Raw genomic sequence first — 23741 nt, forward strand, 5'->3', positions numbered from 1 at the left:
GGCAAAATTTGCCCCTAGCTTGGCCAACATATTTATGGCCAAATGGGAGGAGGATGTCGTCTATGCCCTAGACCCACCACAACTGATGTTGTGGGCTAGGTACATTGACGACATCCTCCTCCTATGGAAAGGAAGTATGGAATCTCTGGATGAATTTATACGTTTCTTGAACAACAATCAGATTGGGATAGAGTTGACTTATGAGGCTAGCCAGTCGACCATCCACTTCCTTGATTTAGAGATTTCAGTGGTTGATAACCATCTCACCACCAAAACTTTTTTCAAAGCCACCGATCGGAATGGTTACATTCCGATCGATAGTTGCCATCATGCAACATGGCTGAAATCCATTCCCCGGAGTCAGATGTTGCGGATCAGACGCAATTGTTCAAAACTTACTGATTATTTCGACCAAGCTAATCTACTGAAGTCGAGATTTATGGATAAAGGGTATGACGCATCAGAGATTGACGAAGTGATTCATAATGTCTCTTTGGTAGACAGAAGTTCACTCATCTCAGAACAACCTAAACCCGTTGTAGAAAACAAACATAAATGGTCCTTTCTTACGAATTTTTCAATTCAACACAAACAAGTTAAGGATATCTTTTATAGGCACTGGAACGTTTTAAAAAATGATATCATCCTTGGACCAGTTCTTCCTGAACAAGCAGGGGTGATTTACAGAGGTGCTATGCCCCTGAGAGGACAGATTGCACCTAATGTAACTGACCCCCCAGTCGTCCCTTCTTTTTTCCAAAATATGAAGGGTTTTTTTCCCTGTCGAAAATGTAGGGTGTGTAAACATAATACACTCAAATCCCGGAAGATTGATACGTTCGGATCAACTACCACGGGGAAAGAATATTCTGTTAAACATTTTGTTACATGTTCTACGAGGTATATCGTGTATCTCATCACTTGCCCTTGTGGGAAGCAGTACGTGGGGAGGACCATTCGTACTTTTGCTATAAGGGTTAATGAACATATTAAATCTATTAAAAAGGGACGTACGAATCATAGTGTTCCCAACCATTATCTAGCCTGCCACAATCGAGATCCCACTGGCACTAAGTTCCAAATAATAGACAAATTTATCCCCCATTGGAGAGGTGAGTCATGTATAAGAGGAGTATCAAAGCTCGAAACTTTTTGGATATACCAATTAAGATGTTTTACGCCGCATGGGCTAAATGTTGAGTGGGACATCAATTCATTCATTAATCAATCTTGATTTTTCCTTCTATTCTCTTTCCTTTTAGGTTTACTCTTTATACTGGTAATTAAAATCAGCTATATTTGTGCTAGGCACTTTCGGGCTTTGCTCTCAATCAATAGTGTATGGTGGCTTTACACTTTTAGAGATTAGTTCTACAATCACTGTTGTGCTCAATTTATACATACAACTTATTTAATTTTATATAATTTAATTTATTTTTTATACTTGAGAGAAATGCTGTTAAGTATGTATTTATAGTATGGCTTCTTGTTCCTCTAGGGGGCATTGGCCTCATATGTGCCATGACCTAACATGATCTAGATGGGTACTAAGGCATATAACTATATTGTAGTACAAGAATGGCCAATGCCTTTCAAAGGAAAAATAATTCTTTTCGTTTCTATTGTTTACAATGTAGCCATAATGCTTACTGACTTCCGGAATGTACATTCTAGTTTAATTAACAGGGTTACCTATTTGTATTCCAAAGTTGGGTTTATATATCTATTATTTTGGCTGATTATAATGATTACTTCAATTTCGTTTAGATATATATTTTACCACTTCCTATTAGAAATCCTCAATGACCCATTTGGAACACATTTGCGTTTCAACAGCCTCTGTGATGTGTGTTTCACTTCCGGTATAATACAATGATGTACACCTATCGGCACGTCAGACGCTGTCACATGATGGAGGTCGTGTGTACGTCATACGGCGTTGGCTCTGATTGGGTGAGTAACTGAGGAACGGACTCCTCTGTCCAAGGAGTGCGCACAACGTGACGAGATCCACATCGAGGCTTGGTGGGTAGAGGCGGTACTACTAGTTCCTCTCCCCATTGGCTAATGGGTTCACATGTTACTCCGTATGGAACGCACGCTATTAATTCAGGAAGTCAGCGCATACGACGCTGTAACAGCTGTTTTTAGGACATCATTATTATGAATGTATATAAGCGTGGAGGTGGCGGGATGGCATATACCCCAGCCGAAGTCTTTTTAGACGAAACCGGTCGGGTTTCTTTGCTGTACCCAGCCACTTTTTACCACGCTTACCAATTTTTATTCACTCTGTACTATTGGAATCGATTCTGCTTATTTTAAACTTTTATGGATTGTCTGATGATCTTGAGTGATCTAATAAATACTATCTGAAAAATAATCTTTGGATTTACACCATGTGGAGGCTCCTTGTTTTTTCTTCATACATGGTCCATGCATGCTGAGAAAGACGGTGACCGTGCTGACCCTTTGGGGCAGGATCTTGGCCCCCCATCTGAGGAGGAACCCTTCCGGTGTACAAGCCATCCTGACACTGTCATTCATCTTAAGACAGTACAAGCCCTATTGACTCACCGCCAACGGCCTGTGAGTCCACCCAAGTCGGTAAGAGTATTCCATCCCTTACTCAGATTCGGATTTTTAGTTGTGATGTTACCCGCCTGGAATTCAATTTGAGTCAATCACGCCATACATAATATGGACTAATATATTATGTTTATATGGTTTACTTGGGAGGTTTATCTCCCCACTTTTATCGTGGACATTTTTTTGACATTATATAATTTTTTCACCACAGATGAGTTTTGATTGCTTATTTTTATATTTATTATTTTTGTTTTTGTGTTGTTTTATGCTCTTTCTGATAAGATAGAGCATTTCACTTGGTCACAGGCGTGTTGTTATTGGATGTTATATCCTTATTCACTGCACCATTTAGTACACATACTTTTTAGGTTTGGGATCAGATATGGTCATTTGCCTTTCCAAATGTAAACAGACATTCTTCTGTCCTATACCTTTACACCTGTTTTTTTCATTATAGCGCTACACTTTTAATATATAGTTACCGTGCACAAATTATTATACATACACTTCAGAGCTGAACTCCAGGAATTTAGGCAGTGTTCTGGCTTACAATGTGTTAAGCCATATGAGCTATATGCTACCTTGTTGACTGATCTTTTTCATTTAAAATTTACAGTTTTACTGATCACCAGGAGTACAGACATCACTATACTCTGGGCACTCTGACAGAAGCAATGCTGCTCTGACGGGCCCTTCCCTCCACTGTACTTGTAAATAAAAGATATATATTATAAGGTGGCATACACCTCATTGGACATTTTATAAAGTGAATACATTCCTGCAGTTCAGCTTTAAAATTGGCTGTTTACATTAGCCTGACAAAATGCCTTTAAGCCATATTTTGATGTTACTATCAGAACTTCTGCGGTGAATTTCAAAATGCTGCATTGTGTTTATTTAATATATATATATATATATTACATCTGCTGTAGGTTTAGACAAATATTCTAACATCCTCAATAGTAAAAATGTCTCCTTTTATCATCTGTTGTAGCATTTCAAACAGAATTTCTGAATCTAGAAAATGAATTCTACAGAGATAAAATAAATTGCTTTCTGATGTGTATTTTTTTGAAGAGCAAGTAAAGATAATACATATGCCTTGATAGTGATAAGACACATATACAACCTTGATACCACAATATAAGGGCATCTTGCTAATCCTCGTCTCCATCTATATAACCAATATTGGGATGTTACAGTGCATTGTCTGTAGATAAAACAGTTTTCAGGGATGATCATACAGCACAAATTACTTTTAAGGAATACTGTACTAAAAATGATTTATATAAAGAAAGAGCAGAACAATTTTAAATGAAAAATATGTAATAATTTAAAGATTTGATCAGAACTACAGTGCCTTGAAATGATTTATCATTTCCCTTCCACTTCACAATTATGTGCCACTTTGTGTTGGTCTATCACATAAAATCCCAATAAAATACATTTACATTTTTGGTTGTAACATGACAAAATGTGGAAAATGTCAAGGGGTATGAATACTTTTTCAAGGCACTGTATATCCAAAACTAGTTTAGAAGCACTTACGGTTCTTGCAGAGGAGGTAGATCAAAGCAAAAGCTTTTCATCATTGTCAACTTTTTTTGATGAAGCTCAGTTCATCATTTTGAGAAAGATGGACTGAGCTTTATCAAATTGTTGACAATAAAAAAAACATTGCTGCTTTGATCTACCTCCTCGTCAAGACCCGTAAGTGCTTCTATACTAGTTTTGAATATACAGTATCTCACAAAAGTGAGTACACCCCTCACATTTTTGTAAATATTTTATTATATCTTTTCATGTGACAACACTGAAGAGATGACACTTTACTGCAATGTAAAGTAGTGAGTGTACAGCTTGTATAACAGTGTAAATTTGCTGTCCCCTCAAAATAACTCAACACACAGCCATTAACCACTTCAGCCCCGGAAGGTTTTGCCCTCTTCCTGACCAGGCCATTTTTTGCGATACGGCATTGCGTTGCTTTAACGGCTTGCCGACCAGCGCACAACGATGTACGTCGGCAGAATGGCACTGGTAGGCAAAAGGGCGTACAGATACGTCCCCTTTAAGAAGCGGTGTCGGGGGAACGCGGTCTCCGCTACCGTGACCGCAGGTCCCGCGGACTCAATGTCCGCCGAGTGCCCGCAATCGTGTCACGGAGAGGAAGAATGGGAGATGCTTTTGTAAACAAAGCATTTCCCCATTCTGCCTAGTGACAGCACAGTGATCACAGCTCTCTCTAATCGAGAGCTGTGATCACTGTCTTATGTGCTAAAGGCCAGCCCCCTCACAGTTAGAATCACTCCCTGTTAACCCACTAGTGGTTAACCCCTTTACTGTCAGTGTCATTTACACACTAATCATTGCATTTTTATAGCATTGATCGCTGTATAAATGACAATGTTCCCAAAATAGTAGCAAAAAGTAAAAATTATTGCGTTTTTTTCAAAATTGACGCTCTTTTTTTTGTTTATAGCGCAAAAAATAAAAACCGCAGAGGTGATCAAATACCACCAAAAGAAAGCTCTATTTGTGGGAAAAAAAGGACATCAATTTTGTTTGGGTACAACGTCGGACGGCCGTGCAATTGTCAGTTAAAGCGACACAGTTCAGAATCGCAAAAAGTACTCTGGTCAGGAAGGGGGTAAAATCCTCCGGGGCTGAAGTGGTTAACTGACAATTGCGCGATGTATGTCTTTTTTTCCCCCACAAATAGAGCTTTCTTTTGGTGGTATTTGATCACTGCAGGGATTTTTTTGCGCTATAAACAAAAAAAGAGTGACAATTTAAAAAAAAAAAAACACAACATTTTGTACTTTTTGTTATAATAAATATCCAAAAAAAAAAAAAAAAAATTCTTAATCAGTTTAGGCCGATACGTATTCTTCTACATATTTTTGGTAAAAAAAAATTGCAATAAACCTATATTGATTGGTTTGTGCAAAAGTTATAGCGTCTACAAAATAGGGGATAGATTTATGGCATTTTTGTTATTATTATTTTTTTTACAAGCAATAGCGGTGATCTGCGATTTTTATCGGGACTGCTACATTGCGACGGACACATCGGACACTTTTTTGGAACCAGTGACATTTATACAGCGATCAGAGCTAAAAATAGCCACTGATTACTGTATAAATGTCACTGGCAGGGGAGAGGTTAACACTAGGGGGAGATCAAGGGAGGGGTTAACTGTGTTCCCTATGTGTGTTTCTAACTGTGAGGGAATGTGGCTGACTAGAGGAGGAGAGAGATTGTTGTTCCTACTTACTACCCTCTCCCCTGATAGAACCGGGATTTGTGAGTTTACACACACAGATCCCAGTTCTCGCTCTATCACGATGCCCTCCGGGCACGCGCATTGGATCCGGAGATACGCCTGCTACAGCGTCTTAAAGAGCTGATGTACAGCTGTGATGGCTGGCGCAGCTGTGCCAACCTGCCGCAGTATAACTGCGGCGTCTGGTGGGAAAGTGGTTAATGTCTACACCGCTGGCAACAAAAGGGAGTACACCCCTAAGTGAAAATGTCCAAAATGGGCCCAATTAGCCATTTTCCCTCCCCGGTGTCATGTGACTCGTTAGTTTTACAAGGTCTCAGGTGTGAATGGGGAGCAGGTGTGTTGAATTGGGTGTTATCGCTCTCACTCTCTTATACCAGTCACTGGAAGTTGAACATGGCACATAATGGAAAAGAACTCTCTGAGGATCTGAAGAAAAGAATTGTTGCTCTAAATAAAGATGGCCTAGGCTATAAGAAGATTTCCAAGACCCTGAAACAGGCCTCGCCATGGTCGACCAAAGAAGTGGAGTGCACGTGCCAAGCGTCATATCCAGAGGTTGTTTTTGGGAAATAGATGTATGAGTGCTGCCAGCATTGCTGCAGAGGTTGAAGGGGTGGGGGGTCAACTTGTCAGTGCTCAGACCATACACCGCACACTGCTTCAAATTGGTCTGCATGGCTGTCGTCCCATAAGGAAGCCTCTTCTAAAGATGTTGCACAAGAAAGTTGGCAAACAGTTTGCTGAAGACAAGCAGACTAAGGACATGGATTACTGGAACCATGTTCTGTGCTTTGATGAGACCAAGATAAACTTATTGGTTCAGATGGTGTCAAGCGTGTGTGGCGGCAACCAGGTGAGGAGTACAAAGACAAGTGTCTCTTGCCTACAGTCAAGCATGGTGGTAAGAATGTCATGGTCTGGGGCTGCATGAGTGCTGCCGACACTGGGGAGCTACAGTTCATTGAAGGAGCCATGAATGCCAACATGTACTGTGACATACTGAAGCAGAGCATGATCCCCTCCCTCCAGCGACTGGGCCGCAGCGCAGTATTCCAACATAACGAACCTAAACATACCTCCGAGACGACCACTGCCTTGCTAAAGAAGCTAAGGGTAAAGGTGATGAACTGGCCAAGCATGTCTCCAGACCTAAACCCTATTGAGCATCTGTGGAGCATCTTCAAATGGAAGGTGCAGGAGCGTAAGGTCTCTAACAGCTCCGTGATGTTGTCATGGAGGAATGGAAGAGGACTCCAGTGGCAACCTGTGAAGCTCTGGTGAACTCCATGCCCAAGAGGGTTAAGGCAGTGCTGTAAAATAATGGTGACCACACAAAATATTGACACTTTGGTCTCAATTTGAACATTTTCACTTAGGGGTGTACTCATTTTTGTTTCCAGTGGTTTAGACAATAATGGCTGTGTGTTAAGTTATTTTAAGGGGACAGCAAATTTACACTGTTTTTTTTTGTACATTTTTTTTATTTAGTTTTATAAAATACAGACAACAGCAAGCCAGAGATTGTGGAAGTCAACTGGCCACAGTAAATTACCGGTGTACAGTAACAAAAAAGCATAGAAAAAACAAAACCAAAAATATATAAAACCCTCCCCCAGAACAACAGAACTTTTGCCTAGACAGATACATTCATTGCATGAACCTCCAGCCGGAGGTAGGCTCATGGTGATGCAGAGATATAGCTCTGTGACACTCTGCAGTCCTACCAGATAATGCCAGTAATGTAGTTCCCTCATCTCCCCCCCCTCCCCCCCAACAGGAGAGATGAAAATCTAATAAAGAAGAAACAATCCCCCACCTCAAACTGATCTGTACATCAATTGTTGGTCAATTTATAATCATCCAATACCCCAGTTACAGTCGCCTTCTGGCTTTATATTCCAGAAGTTAATTACCTTCCTGAAGTTAATCTGATGTTGTGTCCATAGAAGCCATCCAACCCCCCAAACCTTGTTGAACTTAGTCAGTGCCCCCCTGCTCAGATAGGTAGCTTTATAAAAGGGTACTGCCTTGTTGACCAATGCCTTCCAGGACTCCCAAAGTTGGAGTCACAGAGCTCTTCCACTATAGGATGATCCGCTTTTTAGCATAGAATAGTAATACGTTAAGAAGAGTCTTATAGCCCTGGTAGTGGGCAGAGGTTCCACCAGATGCAATAGACATACTTCAACAGACATGGGAATCGAGAGAGAAGTGATCGACCTGATACAGTGTGCAATAGCTTGCCAATAGGATTTAATCTGTGGACAGTCCCAAAATATGTGCATGAAGTTTGCTAGAGGTGCAGAGCACCTCCAGCATAAAGATTGTTGATTTCCAAACATCTTAGCTAGTCTAGCCGGAGTGAGATAAATTCTATGTAAGAATTTGTAATGAATCAGTCTATCTCTAGTAGAAACTAGGTACTGAAATGCAGTCCCCCATATGTCACCCCAGTCATCCCTGTCCAACCCTGGGGCTACAGCTTCCCAAGCTCGCCTGCAGGGCTCCATCAGTGGGACTGTCTCCTGAAAGAGGTCTTTATATAGGCTAGAGACGGATTTAGCTAAAGATTCACTGCGTGTCAATAGTTCTAAGTCACTGGGCTCAAGGTCAAGAGGCTCTCTGCCAAATTGCGAACAAAAAGCATGTCTCAATTGAATGTATCTAAAAAAGTGTTAATTAGGCAAGTCATAACGACGTTTTAATTCACACGAAAAAGTGTGTTAAATTAGGTTTTCTCCTAGGGAGATTGGGGTAAAACCTGGTTGGGAGATTGGGGGGAAAACCTGGTTGGACTAGACGGCTTCAATCCCTGAGTCATAGACCATGCCCTCATTACTGAGTGCATGGAGAATGTCAGTGGATAGGGAGCCTTCAGATCCCTGTAAACATGAGCCGACACAGGCAGCCTCCAGAGACACCGAGGCATCATCCGGAGGGGTAGTCAGCCAGTGGTGGGCCACTGTCAATTGGCCAGCTAGTAAGTATTTGTGAAAGTTAGGTACCACAAGGCCCTCTTCCCCTCATGGCTGTTGTAGTATGGCTAATTTAAGGCAGGGGATGCCTCCCTGTCACAAAAAGGAGGAAATCATACTATCTATTGATCTAATCGACCTTGGAATCCACACTGGAGAATTCCTAAGGATGTATAATAATAAGGGTAGGATTTTCATTTTACCAGATTTATCATCCCAATGAGGGACAAGGGGAGATTTTTCCAGGTATGGAATTTCTTGGATAGGATGGCAAGCAATGGGGAAACATTAAGACTAATGAAATCAGTCACCGAGTTTGTAATCTGGAGCCCCAGGTACTTAATTTGTGTTACCCATTGAAGGGAGATATTGGGATCAGCCTGTCCAGGTACAGGATGAGAACGCAAGGGAAGTTTTCTGGACTTAGTCCAGTTAACCTTGAGGCCAGAGACCACTGTAAAGCTACCTAAAAGTGATAGTGCAGCTTGCAAAGAGGGTCCAATATCCCTAATGAATAAAACTAGGTCATCTTCATAGAGAGCTGTAGTTTCGGTCAGGGTGTCTACACTAATCCCCTAGATTTGGGGGGAGGAGCTCACTGCAATTGCCAGGGGTTCCATAACCAATGCAAAAAGTCCTGGAAAAAGGGGGCACCCCTGTCTGGTGCCCCTGAACACTGGAAAAGCGCCTGACAACCCGCCATTAAAAACGGAGGGCCGCTACCAGATGATCATACAATGAAATCCATTTAAGGAACGTAGGCCCAAACCCCATGCATTGCAATATATGAGTCATATATCCCCAATCGACAAAATCAAAGGCCTTTTCCAAGTCAAAAAACACCAGACCCCCCCCCAGATGATGTTTCCGCATCCAACTGAGTATGTCTATACACACTCTGGAGATTAATATCTGTAGCCTTCTTAGGCATGAACCCTGTCTGGTCAGGTGATAGTAAGTGGTGTAGAATTTTCATTAACCTATTGGCAATCATTTTGGTAAGTATTTTTAAATCCATATTTAATAATGCTATGGGGCTGTAAGAAGAACAAGAGAGAGGGTCTTTGTCAGGTTTGGGGAGTAACACCACATGGGCCTCGTAAAAGGAAGTCGGTAAGATCCCTGTTTCAAAACAATCCCCATAGAGTTGTAGAAGTCTGGGTGATAAAAGATCTAGATATTGTTTGTACCACTCTGCGGGGATCCAGTCAGGGCCCGGCGATTTACCATTGGGGAAGGAGGCAATAGCAGTCCCCACTTCTTTGTCAGTAAAGGGTGCTTCAAGGCTGGCCGCCACCTCATCAGGCAACACTGGTAACTGAAGAGAGTCCAGAAGGTCAGTCAGAACCTGATGGTCATACGGTGGGACAGCAGATTACAGTTCTGAGTAATATGAAACAAAAGCTTGCATGATACTCTATTTATCCCTCACAAGGGTACCCTCTGGTGGATAGATGCAGGGGATGGCTGTATGCTCCCGAGCAAATACACTGTTATACAAGCTGTACATTCACTACTTTACATTGTAGCAAATTGTAATTTCTTCCGTGTTGTCACATGAAAAAATATAATAAAATATTTACACAAATGTGAGGAGTATACTCACTTTTGTGAGATACTGTATATGTAGTATGCACTCTGCCACTGCTACTGAAAACTGACTGCAGAGAGTTACTGTGTTGTTATATGTCCCTGTTGATCCTGTTTATTGATGTTATTATTCTTTGTCTGATTTATGCTTTTGTGCTACAATGGTCAAAGTTGAGCTGCTACAATTCAATGCTCATAGTGGTTAGAGAAAAAGGGGTTCTTCAACTGACTAATCCATTCATGCATGGCTATCTACCCTTAACTTGTGACAATCTAGGTATCTGAAGCAACCCCTTTTACTCAACTAGGTGTGTCAGAGGTGACGAGCCTGTGGCAGAAGAACAAAGAACCCAATATACCAAGGGGCTTCTCCAGGGGGTAAGCACTTCACAGATAATGATATTTTCCTACATACAACAGACTGCAACTGGAGAGAAAAAAACAGCATTGAAAAACTGGCCCATAGTAAACTGCCAAAGTCCATCTTTCATTTTCACATATAAATGAAAGCGGAAACGTGATTGGTTACTATGGGAGGTTCTACACCCGTGTCCACATTTTTCTCTTCTTTGCAACCAGCCCAACCTAAAATGGCTAATAATATATAGTAATAAGCTGCAGTTAGACTGCAAAAGGTAATACAAGCCATTGTTAAATATATAAATTTGTCACCATTTATTTAAGTCGATTTCTGTTTTAGCAGTTTTTAAGTCCCATACAATATAGTAAGCAGTTTTCTAGACTATACAAGCAACAGTAGCCTTTTTAAACACTTTACCTTTTCTTTCTCCAAACAGGAGACCTTCAGTTTTTCACACTCTTGCACCCTCTCAAGCTGTGATTTCAAGTCTTCCATGTCAGAGAACAATTTGCTTTGCTTACTTTTGAACGATTGCTCTTGGTCTCTTTCGCCATGTCGTATTGCACTGAGCTGACTATTTAGCTCTTCAATTTCTGCTAACAAACAATCCTATTGCAGGAAACACAAACAGTGAAAACAAACACATTAAAATGGAGTTCCACCCAAAAATGGAACTTCCACTTTTTGGATTCCTCCCCCCCTCCGGTGTCACATTTGGCACCTTTCAGGGGGGAGGAGGGAGCAGATACCTGTCTAATACAGGTATTTGCTCCCACTTCCTGGCATAGATCACCGCAGCGCTTGCGGTGACCTATGCCACTTCCGGCGCCTACCCCGTCCTCCCCCAAGGTCCAAGAACACAGCAGGGACCTGAGAGGACGCGCAGCGCGACTCGCGCATGCGCAGTAGGGAACCAGGAAGTGAAGCCGCACGGCTTCACTTCCCTATTCCCTTACCGAGGATGGTGGCGGCAGCAGCCGAGAGCCGAAGGACAGATCGGCTTCGGCTGCCAACATCGCCGGCTCCCTGGACAGGTAAGTGTTCATATATTAAAGTCAGCAGCTGCAGTATTTGTAGCTGCTGGCTTTTAATATTTTTTTTTCAGCGGACCTCCGCTTTAAGATAAAAGTTGTGTATTAATAAACACCATTGAAACAGTATCTAGAACATTCCAAAAATAATCACTTTATTGCAAACTGTTAAAGAGAAAAGTTTCCTTTAAGTCACTTCTTGAAATAACTGCAAGCCATTTGGAAAATGGTTTCCAGTCCACGATTGGAACCCTAACGACCTCAGTGGCTGTTCCTAGGCATGCACAGCTGGTCATCGGTGTGGAAGCTGGTTCTGTTTTTTTTCTGCAATTTATGAGGCAGATTATCACTTTTGACAATGAAAGACTCTCCTGCAGTTTCTTGGACCTTGCACACAGGGTCATTGATCTTCATTATTGCAAACCTGCGTGGCAAGGTGCTCTAGACTGAATTCCCTCTAACGCCCATATAGTTACATTTACTTAATAAAGAATTTGCCAGGTAGTAAGGTAACTGTCAAATAATCCATAGTTGTGCAGCAAAGTGGGACTGGGTCAGCTCAGAGTGCTGAGAAACTTCCCCATGTGACTCCATCATGTGATCATGTAAGCTCTACTAAATGTAGGTGTTGAAGGGACAGGGCAAGGGGGGGATTGCCCAAAATATGCAACATGGCTAGGGTTTCTTCCATTATACTGCTAGCAAGGTGAACACTTTTTGTTAGAAAGTGCCTCCAAATGCTGGTATAACACAAAGTTCTTACCCCTGGCTATCTTTTTGCTAGTGTAGACACTAGGAAGTCTACATACTGTCAAGCATCCATACTAGCATAAAAGGGAGCAGAAGCATATTGGAGAGGGTTTATTTTGGGTATGCATGGACTACAACAGTGGAAGAAGGGTAAAAAAAAAGATAAAAAACCTTCAGTATGCAGCCCCCCCATTATACTTTCCTGAGCCCCATCTTGATCCTGTGATGTGCACAAGAGCAGAGTCTCTCTTGACTCTCTCCCTCCTCATTGGCTCAGACACAGTGGCTGGAGCCATTGGCTCCCACTGCTGTCAATCACAACCAGTGAGGAGGGAGAAGGGGGCGGGGTCAAACCATGCTCTGTCCAGTGTCTTATGGCTTACTATGGGGGCACTTGGTGGGGGCAGGAGTGCTGGCAGTGGACCCAAGAAGAAGAAGATTGGGCTGCTCTGTGCAACCTCATTGCACAGAGCATGTAAACATAACATGCATGTTATTTTTTTTAAAGAAAAAAAAGAAACTGAACGTTTAAAATCACTTTAATGTGCAAGCTACTCACAATTTGATCCTGCTTATGTTTATTACTCTTTTCCAGTTTTCTGTATTCTTCCCAGAGAAGATACTTATTTTTATTTTTAAAACAATCCAGGAAGAGACGGTCTTCACTAGTCTATAGCAGAAAGAACAAAATCACAGTATGAATAAATACATACAGATGTTTATCCCCTGCTTTCCTTAGCAGCCTAACACTGGTACCTTTGATAAGTGCTTAGGGTTAGTAGTATGAATGAATATATATATATATATATATATATATATATATATATATATATATATATATATAAATATAAATTAATGACTTGTAAAGTGCTACATATGCAAACTAAATCGCCTCAAGGCGCTTTTGCCACCAGTGTCCATGTGGGTCTTCAGAAGAGATGGGTCTTGAGCTTCTTCCTGAAGGCCAGATGGTTTTCTACCGAGTGGATGTCTGCGGGTAGAGCGTTCCATAGCTGTGGTCCTTGGACTGCGAACCTTCGATCGCCTTTTAATTTATAACCAGTCTTGGGGATGTGGAGGAGGTTCTGGTTAGTTGACTGGAGAGGGCGACCTGGGGTTTAGTGCTTTATTTTGTTGCAGAGGCATTGCGGGGCTTTTCCTTGTGTACATTTGTGGGTAAGGCAGTGGGTCTTAAATGTAACCCGGTCCTTCACGGCTAGCCAATGGAGGGTCCTCGGGGATCAGGGTGCTTGATTCCCAGGGTTTTTTTCCAGTTACCAGTCTGACTGCTGTGTTCTGGACGATTTGTAGATGTGAAATTTGCGTAGTCAAGTCGGGAATTGATGATTGTTCCAACTACTGCTGCTGTATCTCCTTCCGGGATGAAGGGGCTGAGTCTACAATAGGTGAAGAAGGCAGCGGGATCCGCTGACTACTGATCCTATTTGTGCATCCATTGTCATGTCTGAGTCAAAGATAACTCTGAGGCTTTTGGCTTTAGTGCTGGGGTGATGGGTTGTCCGAGGATGGTGAGTGGTGTGGACATCGTGCCAGGGTTTTTTTTTCAATTTGCATGGAGGAAAAGGAGTTCTGTTTTGGATCTGTTGAGTTTAAGGGAGCTCTCCGTCATCCAATCATCGATCAATGAGAGACAGTTTTGCAGTGCCTGGTATTGGTCTTTTTTGTATATATATATATATATATATATATATATATATATATATATATATATATATATACACACACACACACACACACACACACACACACTATATTGTCAAAAGTATTGAAACACCTGCCTTTACACGCACATAAACTTTAACCACTTGCTGCCCTCCCAAATGACGGAGGAGCGGTGCGGCTCTCGTTCTGGGATGACGTCATCCCAGAACGACCACTGTCGCGTGCCCTGTTATACTAGGACACGGCGTGACCCCGATCTTTGTAAAGTGCCCCGATTACAATATAGCGCCACCAGTGCCACAAATCAGTGCCAGCCATGAGCGTCCACAGAACTTTTTTCAGGGGGGCATCATTTTAAGGTCACCCATGCAATATAAATGATGTACATACCTGAATAATTTCCAATACAAAGTGAAGCTGAATTATCTCTTATATACTGGTAACACATATATAACACATATATCTTTCTACTGGAAAGATATATGTGTTATATAAGAGATAATTCAGCTTCATGTTGTATTGGAAGTTACTCAGGCCAGGCATACCATGCCCATATAAATATAGCCCAGAGAATGTAAATGTTTTTATATTGCAATACATTTGTTGTGGCCATATTTTGATCTTGATGAAAACAGCCTATACAGTCTGTATAGCTGTTTTTATCAAGATCACAATATGGCCACAACAGATTTTTGATTTTGATGTGAATTTTTCCTAATAAGGCTAATTTTCAAGAGTGTGGCTGTCCAGAATCAGTTCCTGTTTATCACAACAGATGTATTGCTATACATTGCAATATAAAAAGATTTACATTCTCTAAGCTATTTATATGGACATGGTACGCCTGGCCTGAGTAATTTCCAATACAAAGTGAAGAAGATGAATTATCTCTTATATACAGGGATATGCAATTAGCGGACCTCCAGCTGTTGCAAAACTACAAGTCCCATCATGCCTCCGCCTCTGGGTGTCATGCTTGTGGCTGTCAGAGTCTTGTTATGCCTCATGGGACTTGTAGTTCTGGAACAGCTGGAGGTCCGCTAATTGCATATCCCTATCTTATAACATACACAGACATATCTGTCCAGTAATATATACATTAAAATGCTCCTCCTAACTGCTGTTACCTGTGGTTATTCTTCTGTTGCTTGCAACTTTAATGCCACTCATTTCACGTCAGGATTTCCTGTGATGTGATGAGTAGGCACTGGCAGGGTATCATTCAGAGGCTTGGCCACTGACTGCACTGAGTGGGTGGTGCCAGCGCCGAGTCGGGTGGATACAAAACATACGCAGGCAGGCAGCCAATCACTGAAGAGGAACGGCGGAACTGCCGAGCGGAGGCCCGAGCAGCCGAGCCATCTCATCCTATGATCGCTGCAATGGCCGTGGCTGCAGCAGACACTGCAACTGGCAAATGCAACATCTTCTTGATGATTCTGGGGGGGGGGATTGCCCCTTGCCCCTACTTGTGGACGCCCATGGTGCCAGCAATCAGTGCCCACCAGTGCCAGCAATCAGTGCCCATTAGTGATGCCAGTCAGTGCTGGCTATTAGTGCTGCCCATCAATGCCCACCAGTGCCACCCATCAATGCCCATCCATGCCACCTATCTGTGCCGCCTATCAGTGCTCATAAGTGTGGCATATTAGTGCCTCCTCATTGGTGCCACCTAATCAGTGCCCATAAGTGTCGCCTCATTAGTGCCCATAAGTGCCACCTCATCAGTGCTTATCAGTGCAGCCTATCAGTGCCGCCTCATCAGCGCACTTAAGTGAAGGAGAAAAAGTTATTTACAAAATTTACTGACAGAAACGAAGAAACTTTTTTTTTTTTCAAAATTTTTGGTCTTTTTTTGTAAAAAATAAAAAACCCAGCAGCGATTAAATACCACCAAAAGAAAGCTCTATTTGTGTGAAGAAAATGATAGAAATGTCACATGGTTACATTGTAACATGACCACGCAATTGTCATTCAAAGTGTGACAGCGCTAAAAGCTGAAAAATGGCCTGGGCAGGAAGGGGGTGAAAGTACCCTGTATTGAGGTGGTTAATGGTATCCCAGTCTTAGTCTGTAGGGTTCAATATTGAGTTGGCCCACCTTTTGCAGCTATAACAGCTTCAACTCTTCTCGGAAGGCAGCCCACAAGGTTTAGGAGTGTGTCGTCTATGGGACTTTTTGACGATTCTCCCAGAAGCGCATTTGTGAGGTCAGGCACTGATGTTGGACGAGAAAGCCTGGCTCGCAGTCTCTGCTCTAATTCATCCCAAAGGTGTTCCAGCGGGTTGAGGTCAACCCCACACCATAATCTTCCCTCCACCAAATGATTTGGACCAGTGCACAAAGCAAGGTCCATAAAGACATGAGCAAGTTTGGGGTGAAGGAACTCGACTGGCCTGCACAGAGTCCTGACTTCAACCTGATAGAACACCTTTGGGATGAATTAGAGTGGAGACTGGGAGCCAGGCCTTCTCGTCTACATCAGTGCCTGACCTCACAAATGTGCTTTTGGAAGAAAGGTCAAACATTCCCATAAACACACTCCTAAACCTTGTGGACAGCCTTCCCAGACGAGTTGAAACTGCAAAGGGTGGGCTAACTCAATATTAAACCCTATGGACTAAGACTGGGATGCATTAAATTTTATGTGCGTGTAAAGGCAGGTGTCCCAATACATTTGACAATATAGTGTATGTTACCATAATGCACCCATTGGCCAGTGCCTAGGGCATCAGGGTGAGAAGATAACATTTACAATAGGGATCTACTGTTTTTTCCTCATCCGTATATTTCTTAGTACTTGTGGGTAAATCCTGTAACAGGACTAATGCCGTGTACACACAGTCGGACTTTTCAACAACAAAGGTCCGACGGTCTTTCTGACGGACTTTCGACGGAGCTACGACGGACTTTAGATGGATTTTCTAACGACCGGACTTGCCTACACACGATCACACCAAAGTCCGATAGATTCGTACGTGATGACGTACGACCGGACTAAAATAAGGAAGTTGATAGCCAGTAGCCAATAGCTGCCCTTCCGTCGGTGTTTGTCCGTCAGACTAGCATACAGACGAGCAAATTTTTCGACCGGACTCGAGTCCGTCGGAAAGATTTGAAGCATGTTCCAAATCTAAAGTTCGTCAGATTTTCGACCAAAAAAGTCCGCTGCAGGTCCGATGAAGTCCACACATGGTCGATATGTCTCCCGGACTTGGTCCGTCGGACCAGTCCAGTCGAAAAGTCCACTAGTGTGTACGCGGCATTAGGCACAGGGGTAGTTCAAAGTTTGCTGGGAAGAGTCACAAGACTCCAGCTCTTGTAAACATGCAACCATCTACTGTACCTCTGGAGGATGCTGATCAGTGATCGGTTCATTGGTAGCTCTTCATATACAGCAGGCAGCATGCTTCCTCCAGTATAGCACAATGCCTGGTTTTAGTTTTAACATGAGTAATAATATAACACAGCTGTCACAAGAGGGTGGAGCCAGTACAAAGGTGTACTATTGTTCACATCGGGTGGATTAATCTTAAAATATGTTCATCTGTGGCTAGTTCAAACACCAATGTTGTCAGAACAGCATTTAGGACAAAGTGCAGATATAATTTTTTTCCAATCATCCCTGCTCTGCTTATTTTTTATTTTATTTTAGCAGCCAGTACCAGCATTCCCAATCTCAGTTTGGATTTCAGACATTACACATATCACATTTCAACAACAACTCTTTTTCCTGGATTTGTGTGAGTTTTCTCCCACAGACCTGGGAACACTTACCCAGAACCAGCTGTGTGACTGTTGTATGGACTTTGTATTCTTCTTTGGGGAAGGAATGATGTAGAACCGTGTGTGCGTGCACGTGTGTGTGTGTGTGTGTGTGCGCGCATATGTATGATACAAGTTTTACATTTGGGAAAACATGTTCAGACTTTAGAGGCACCCACAGGACACAATGATGAGTATAAAACAAATAACTTTATTTACAGCCATAAGGCATGAAAGCATGATTGACCATAAGTCCTTAAATCAATCCATAGTAGTTGCATCCAATCTGTACAATAATACATAAAAATACAGAGCGAAACTGATTGATTTATAGCTAGTGTGCAAGCTAGTCTGCATGAGTCAACGCGTTTCACATAACGGCTTCCTCAGGACTCATTAAGGGACTAAAAGAAATAAATACGTAAATTGAGAAGATCAACAATTACCAAGCTGTGACTTACATTCAGTGTATATGAAAGAAACACAGTATAAATACATATACTGTATATGCATATACATATACACAAGAATATAGTTCATACCTTGCCTGTCTGAGTGAGCACTTGCATAAAGGTACTTCCTGGGTTGGCACAAAAGGGAACCGAGAAGACAAGGCCAACAATAGGCTCTTCATTTAAATCCGAGAGGAAAAGGCCAATGAAAGGCTCTTCATTGACTCATGAAGACTAGCTTGCACGCTAGCTACTGAAGCAATGAGCTACACTCTGTATTTTCAATGTATTATTGTACAGATTAGATGCAACTACTATGGATTGATTTTAATGACTTATGGTTAATCATGCTTTCATGCCTTATGGTTGTAAATTAAGTAATTTATTTTATGTTCATTGTGTCCCGTGGGTGCCTCTAATGTCCGTTATAGATTTTTTGTACGTGTTTATCAATTGATACAGATGCACATGAGTGATTAAGATATCTTGTATAAGGAAGAGAACATTTGGGACTTTGTATGAGGCACACTACTAAGCATGATGAACCAATCATTGTAAACATTGTTTAATTGATACAAAAGGCATACATACACATTTAACATAGTAAAATTGCATATTAAATAGTTGATCTCGATAGATATCATCTAAACAATTAGTGAGTTATACATAATTATCTCATCATGATATACATAGTAATGGCCCTTGGTTGTGTAGACCAGATTGTAATAATAACATATAGGCATAATAAACAATGATGGATAGGTTCATAATCGTAGACTATATTCAGATAACATGGTGACATATGAATACTGTGACGTCGCTTCATAGGAAAGCTCTATGCGTTTCTTGGTTACAATACCATACCATACCATACAATAATGGTATTGTAACGAAACGCGTAGAGCGATAGAAGCTAAGGTGATAGAAGCTAAGGTTTGTAGTCCTACAAAAAAGTCTGTATTAAGGCAACAGTAGTTGTATTCTGCAACACTAGCAGTTATGTTATAATATAAAATGAAAAAAGTAAAATACATTTTTTTTCTATTTTACTGGCTGGTAAATCCCAATGTCCAGCACTTGCTTTTTGTGGTGGGGGAAGGGGTGAGAGACAATAACATTTTTACCAAGGCCCTGAGAACTTACACCCTAAAAAGATCAAATGATATTGAAAATGGCTGTACGCTACTGAGGACAGCATGGTTAGTTGGAGAATTCATGCATGTATTGTCAATGTTGACACTACCCGGTACCACAGCAAGAGACAGAGGGGGCTCCATCAAGCATTTTCTATGGAGCCCCATGATCTGTAATTACAGCTCATGTTTTCAAGATCAGTTATGAAAAAATGACTTCAAAAAGTATCTGTTTAAAAAGAAACAGCAAGTTTGATATAAATCCCACTCACCTCTCCGTGGGTTTCCTCAGTTTTCTGATTGACATCGCTTCTCTTTTTAAGTTGAGCCTCTAATTCACTAATCCTCAACTGTAAAGCCTCCTTTTCTCTCTTGGATTGTAAAAGGATCTTGTCATATTCGCTTTTCATTCTCTTCTCGTTCTTGCATGACTGACATTCTGCATTCTTGAGTATTTCAGGAGACAAGCGGTCAGAGGTTGTCTTGGGAGAAGAAACCTCCAGCCAAGTTTGCTTTTCCAGTCTGGAGTCTTTTGGTCCCTCAAATAAAAATGTAGGTGTGCTTGCCAAATTACTAATGTTGCATCCAAAATCTCTGGGATATTTGGATTTGTCTGGGAATGCTTTAGTCGGTTTGGGGGTTGATGCTCTTTCCACTTGAGGCAAATTGATTTTTTCCCCTCGAGCGTCTTTGGAAAGATCAGAATTTGATGCATAGTCCTTGAGTTTTTTATCCAATGGTTTTGAGTTAGAGATAAGACTGAGGTGAATTGGAGGGAAAGATGTCTGTAGCTGTAAGACAAATAAATATTCATAAACTTAACATATACAGTGCATGCATAATTTTACTTACAGTAAAGTCAAAAAGCAACAATAATAAAGAAAGTAAAGAAAAAATAAATGTTACATATGCTGTAGAGCTCCAAAGTTAAGGCTAAAGAGAAATGTGCAGCCTAGAGTGTGGTACCTTTAGCTCCTACAATTTATAACAGATTAGGTGTGTTCAGCTTGGCATATTGGTACTGGTATTCTTGTGTGCATGATGTCAGGACCTGGATCACATGCTGGTGGCACTGTGGTTCCCAGAGCTGAAGAGTATAGTTCTAGTGGCTTCCAGCAGGTGTCTCCCAACAGCCAGCAGATCCCAGTAAATAGGCTCCACCTGATGCTGGCTGCTGGGAAGGTTTCAGTCAATTGGCTGTTAGCTGTATATCTGCTTGCTGATTATCCTGATCCATGCCTTATCCTGTATCTTGCATCTAGTACCCTGTATCCTGTTACTCCTTCTCTGCTCCAATTGCTCCCAGTTCCAGTCCTGGTCATGCCCTGTTTATGTCAGCTTCCCTCCATTTGTATATAGTGTATAATAGTTAGGTTGTTGTTTTGGTTTTGCTTCACTGTCATGTTTATTTTTCACTTGCTTTGCCTATGGTTTGCTGGTATTGGATGAATGTTGTTTGCATTATTAAACTTTATTTTACTCATAATCAGTCTGATTCCAGTTTACTAAGTACAGCTACAATGAACTGGTCATCCCTGCTGTCACTGGATGTCTGTAATCGGTATCCCTTAATACATCCTAGAAAGTTCAAAGGCAATTTTTGACCACGTTTTCAGATACTTTTTACGTTTAATAATCAATGGGTCAATTTTATTCTGTGTTATGGAAGACCCCTAGGGCCATCATCTTAGAATTCTGACTTTCAGTCTGAGAATTCTGTAAAAGAAAATAATTTTTTGTTAAACTCTGACTTTGAAACTCAGAATTCGGTAAAAAAAAAAAAAATTTTCAAACTCAGAATTCATACTTTCAAACTCAGAGTCCTGACAAATAAAACCTTTTATGATGTCTGCAAAAAAACAATTTTTTCAAACTCAGAATTCTGTAAAAAAATAAATAATGATGGCCCCAGGGCTCTTCCATACTGTGTGTAATTTCGTAGAGATCTTTATTATTTATTATAGTAGTATCTAAATGTATCCACTATATCCACAAACTGAGCAAAATTTTATTTGCAGGTATTGCATGGATAAGGCATTACTGCTACTATCGCAGGATGTAGAGAGTATACTGCAGATTGGGTTGGTTGCAGGGGCAGACTAACCAGTTGGGCCCTCGGGCACCGCCTGAGGGCCCGAGACCATTAGGGGCCCGGACTAAGCCACATGAGAGGCCACTTGAAGCAGCTGTAATAATGCCGATAATAATACTGCTAATGGCGCTCCTTCCTTCCCGTCCGTCCTAGGGGCTTGTACTGTATGCGCCGTGACATCACCTGGGACGGACGAGAAGAGTGGAGGGGCCGGTGGGGAGCAGCGCGCAGTTAGCAGTATTATTAATGCCATCGGGTGACTCGGTGAGTGAAGCTGAGACACCAGGGCCGTCATCGGGGGGGCAGAGTACAGATGTATGGGGCCCGGGCCCCAACATGACTGAGGAAGGCCCATCACATTCTCCTGGTCCCCCCACCCCCACAGTGTCCCCCTGTGTGTGCTCTCCCTCCAGTGTCCCCCTGTGTGTGCTCTCCCTCCAGTGTCCCCCTGTGTGTGTCTGCTCTCCCTCCAGTGCCCCCCCTGTGTGTGCTCTCCCTCCAGTGTCCCCCTGTGTGTGTGTGCGCTCTCCCTCCAGTGTCCCCCTGTGTGTGATCTCCCTCCAGTGTCCCCCTGTGTGTGCGCGCTCTCCCTCCAGTGTCCCCCTGTGTGTGTGCTCCCCCTCCAGTGTCCCCGTGTGTGTGTGCTCTCCATCCAGTGTCCCCCTGTGTGTGTGTGCACTCTCCCTCCAGTGTCTCCCTGTGTGCTCTCTCTCCAGTGTCCCCCTGTGTGTGTGCGCTCTCCCTCCAGTGTCCCCCAGTGTGTGTGCGCTCTCCCTCCAGTGTCCCCCTGTGTGCTCTCCCTCCAGTGTCCCCCTGTGTGCTCTCCCTCCAGTGTCCCCCTGTGTGTGCTCTACCTCCAGTGTCCAACTGTGTGTGTGCGCTCTCCCTCCAATGTCCCCCTGTGTGTGTGCTCTCCCTCCCGTGTCCCCCTGTGTGTGTGCTCTCCCTCCAGTGTCCCCCTGTGTGTGTGCGCTCTACCTTCAGTGTCCCCCTGTGTGTGTGCGCTCTCCATCCAGTGTCCCCCTGTGTGTGTGCTCTCCCACCTGTGTCCCCCTGTGTGTGTGCTCTCTCCAGTGTCCCCCTGTGTGTGTGCTCTCCATCCAGTGTCCCCCAGTGTGTGTGCGCTCTCCCTCCAGTGTCCCCCTGTGTGCTCTCCCTCCAGTGTCCCCCTGTGTGTGTGTGCTCTCCCTCCCCTGTCCCCCTGTGTGTGCTCTCCATGCAGTGTCCCCCAGTGTGTGTGTGCTCTCCCTCCAGTGTCCCCCTGTGTGTGTGTGTGCTCTCCCTCCAGTGTCCCCCTGTGTGTGTGCGCTCTACCTCCAATGTCCCCCTGTGTGTGTGCTCTCCCTCCAGTGTCCCCCTGTGTGTGCGCTCTCCCTCCAGTGCCCCCCTGTGTGTGCTCTCCCTCCAGTGCCCCCCTGTGTGTGTGCGCTCTCCCTCCAGTGTCCATCTGTGTGTGTGCGCTCTCCCTCCAGTGTCCCCCTGTGTGTGTGCGCGCTCTCCCTCCAGTGTCCCCCTGTGTGTGTGGGCTCTCCCATCCGTGTCCCCCTGTGTGCGCTCTCCCTCCAGTGTCCCCCTGTGTGTGTGCGCTCTCCCTCCAGTGTCCCCCTGTGTGTGTGCGCTCTCCCTCCAGTGTCCCCCTGTGTGTGTGTGTGCTCTCCCTCCAGTGTCCCCCTGTGTGTGCACTCCCTCCAGTGTCCCCCTGTGTGTGTGCGCTCTCCCTCCAGTGTCCCCCTGTGCGTGTGTGTGCTCCCCCTCCAGTGTCCCCCTGTGTGTGTGCTCTCCCTCCAGTGTCCCCCTGTGTGTGTGCTCTCCATCCAGTGTCCCCCTGTGTGTGTGCACTCTCCCTCCAGTGTCCCCCTGTGTGCTCTCTCTCCAGTGTCCCCCTGTGTGTGTGCGCTCTCCCTCCAGTGTCCCCCTGTGTGTGTGCGCTCTCCCTCCAGTGTCCCCCAGTGTGTGTGCGCTCTCCCTCCAGTGTCCCCCTGTGTGCTCTCCCTCCAGTGTCCCCCTGTGTGTGTGTGTGCTCTCCCTCCA

At 43.3% G+C, this 23741-nt stretch overlaps 1 protein-coding gene across 1 annotated transcript in view; it reads right to left on the reverse strand.

Annotated features, from left to right (window-relative positions):
* Positions 1-23741, reverse strand: part of LOC141140674 (uncharacterized) — a 165794-nt gene that overhangs the window by 51218 nt on the left and 90835 nt on the right. The window contains exons 4-6 of the mRNA XM_073628081.1: positions 19891-20409; positions 13145-13255; positions 11222-11413 (exon numbers count right to left, since the gene is read on the reverse strand). Of these exons, the coding sequence (XP_073484182.1) occupies positions 11222-11413; positions 13145-13255; positions 19891-20409 (822 nt within the window). The remainder of the gene's footprint in view (positions 1-11221; positions 11414-13144; positions 13256-19890; positions 20410-23741) is intronic.

This window comes from Aquarana catesbeiana, linkage group LG04 (genome assembly GCF_042186555.1).
Source record: "Aquarana catesbeiana isolate 2022-GZ linkage group LG04, ASM4218655v1, whole genome shotgun sequence".
NCBI classification, from domain to species: Eukaryota; Metazoa; Chordata; class Amphibia; order Anura; family Ranidae; genus Aquarana; species Aquarana catesbeiana.